This window comes from Pelodiscus sinensis, chromosome 1 (assembly GCF_052426305.1).
Source record: "Pelodiscus sinensis isolate ZL-2025 chromosome 1, ASM5242630v1, whole genome shotgun sequence".
Classification (NCBI taxonomy): domain Eukaryota; kingdom Metazoa; phylum Chordata; order Testudines; family Trionychidae; genus Pelodiscus; species Pelodiscus sinensis.
This window is the reverse complement of record NC_143052.1, coordinates 357,893,083-357,895,825: the sequence shown is the minus strand read 5'-3', so window position 1 is coordinate 357,895,825 and position 2,743 is coordinate 357,893,083. Positions and strand designations below refer to the sequence as shown.

Sequence of the window (2,743 nt, the reverse complement as noted above, 5' to 3'; positions counted from 1 at the left end):
AGGATACAGTTACAAGAAATTAGAAACTTGGACACCCTAAGATTTCCACCCAATCTAATTCCCCAGTTCGTCTCATTGACAGAGCACAGTAAGATCAGGACAGGATTGAAAGACTCTGTGACTGAGCCACTTGGTGAAGAGGTCCAAACACCATCTCCCCAGCCAGCTCTGCAGAAGCAACGGTTGCTAAGACAGAGCAGTTAGGTGCCTTTGTGAAGTTAGGAGCCTTTGTGAACAAAGCAATAAAGTATCCGGCTCCATATCTGTTTAGTCATCACACCATAGATGATGGGGTGCAGCATGGGGGGCATGACGTAGTACATTACGGCAATAAGAATTTGGACAGGGTGAGGCTTCTTCTTGTCAAATCGTCCGGAGAAGGAGAAGTAGAGAGCTGGGATGTGAAACACTAAAATGGAACAGAGATGAGAGATGCAGGTCTTGAAAGTTTTGAGCCGGGCATCCTTTGTGGGGAGTCTGAAGATGGCCCTGAGGATCGGAATATAGGACACAACAATAAAAATCACATCCAGACCATTAATACAAGACAGCGCAAAGAGGCCGTAGTAACTACTGGCTCGGGTGTCACCACAAGCCAGCCCCACCACAGCGATGTGCACGCAGTAAGGCAGGGGGACCATGTTAGTTCCACAATATGACCACTGCCTCACCAGGAGGACAAGGGGCAACATGATCAAGCCACCACGCAACACGATGGCCAGGACAAGTTTGGTCAGCATGGCACTTGTCAAAATGGTGGAATGTCTCAGGGGAAGGCAGATGGCCACGTAGCGATCCAAAGCCATGGCCACCAGGATACCAGACTCTATCGCTATGAAGCAGTGAATGAAGTACAGCTGGGTGAGGCAGGCGCTGAAATCGATCTCACTGGAATTGAACCAGAAGATGCTCAGTGATTTGGGCACAATGGATGTGGACAGACCCAGGTCACTCATAGCCAGCATGCAGAGGAAATAGTACATGGGCTCATGGAGGCTCAAGTCCATCTTTACGATACACAGGATTGTGAAGTTCCCCAAGAGGGTAATAACATACATGATGCAGAAAGGGATCGAGATCCAGACATGGGCTGTCTCCAGGCCAGGAATGCCCTGCAGGATGAAGGTGGAAGGGTTTATGACCTTGGTTGTATTAGAATCTGACATGGAGTAGAGGAGAATGCGTTGAACTGTGAGATAGAAGAATGCCTCTTATACGCTTCGTGCGTTTTCCTGACTTCCTCTTGCTCTTGTTCTTGGATTGTGGTCTTAAGAGAAATCCTGGAAGGAAAGGCAACACAGGGATGACTGGTAGCGGGTGTGATAGTTGGGGCAGTTGGTCTCCTCACACAGTGAAATGGGACATTTTCATTGTTCAGAGAAATGATGGGTGAACAGCTGGATTTTCAAATGTGAATTCCATATTTAATGGAGTGCCATCCTCAATCGTGGAAACTTTAAAAGCACCAGCTGGAAAAAGTGTGGTGGGACCCTTTTTACCCACCTTTGGTTCTTAATGCCTTGAAAGTCAGGCTAGAGATCCTGTGCTATAGAGAGCCCCACATTTGCATGGTTTCTCCAAATGTGAGCGTGGATAATAATCACAAACCTTTTCCAAGACGTGTGCCAGAGGGAACCATCTGAGATAGAACAGGCAGTAAAAAGCCCTGGGGGTCACAGACAGTAAGAGCATAGAAACCTTGCTCAGTCAAATCAATGGTGAAAGCCTGACAATCTGAAGATGCTCGGGACATGTGCTCAGCTTTCATCCCCCAGCCTCCGGAAAGGACACAACTGATGTAAAGGGGGTATGTGAGACAGGCTGAGAGAATGGGGGTGCCTGCCCTCTGTGAACAGACTGAACATCAGGGACAGTTTAGTTTAGGGAGGAGACAAAGAAGGGGAATACGCTAGAGGAGAGGAAGATAAATAATTAATATGATTGCACTAACATGGAAAAAAGAGAGAAAAAAGAATTAGAAAAAAAACCAGGAAAGATAACTGTAATTTCTTTCAGAGTCCATGAGATAGCCAAAAGCTACAATTCCACAGTCATTGCTGGTGAAACACTTTTGGTCAAAACCCAGCTGAATAAAAAATCGAAGGAATAAATTAAGATGGAGGGAGCAATTCCTGGACAGTGTTCATGTGGAGAGAGCTGAGGTAGCTGTCCAGGAACACAGGACTGCTGATGCACCACTGGTGGAGGAGGAGATGGCTCAGAGTGGACACTGGCAGCTGGTTACTTCTGGCATCTGACACTGCTCCATCCCTGATCCGAACCCTCCCGCCATGGTACTAGGAAATCGTTATGTTCTTCTTGATAAAGGAGATAAGGAATCACTCCATATAAGACGAAGAGGAGAAGCCTCGTACCCCCAGGGCTCGGAGGTCTGCTGCCAGCACTGCGAATAGGAAATATAGGGCAGTGGTGATCAAAAACTCTCTTCTTATGGGGAAGGAGGCACTCATCTGTCACCCTGACATATCATCTTGGGAGGTGCTGCCTGCTGCGGGTCCATATCTGAGACGTTACGGAGACATCATCGAGGATTATCCGGCCTTCTGACTACTCCCCCATGATACTGTGAGGTGTGATGCTGAGCGGATCAAGAGTGACTACAGGGCTCCAGGAGTATGGGTAAGGAATTTTGGAGCACAGGTAGCCTTCACTTGGATCCTTCCTGTCAAAGGGAGGGGCCTGGGCAGGGACAGGTGCATCCTGGAGGTGAATGCCTGACTGA

The 2,743-nt window shown here is 48.0% G+C and overlaps 1 protein-coding gene across 1 annotated transcript; it reads right to left on the bottom strand.

Annotated features, from left to right (window-relative positions):
- Positions 1-218: 218 nt before the first annotated feature.
- Positions 219-1,007, bottom strand: LOC149526122 (olfactory receptor 52E4-like). Its single transcript, XM_089773991.1, has one exon. It carries the CDS (start codon positions 1,005-1,007, stop codon positions 219-221), a length of 789 nt encoding a protein of 262 aa, XP_089630117.1.
- Between the last annotated feature and the right edge of the window lie 1,736 nt (positions 1,008-2,743).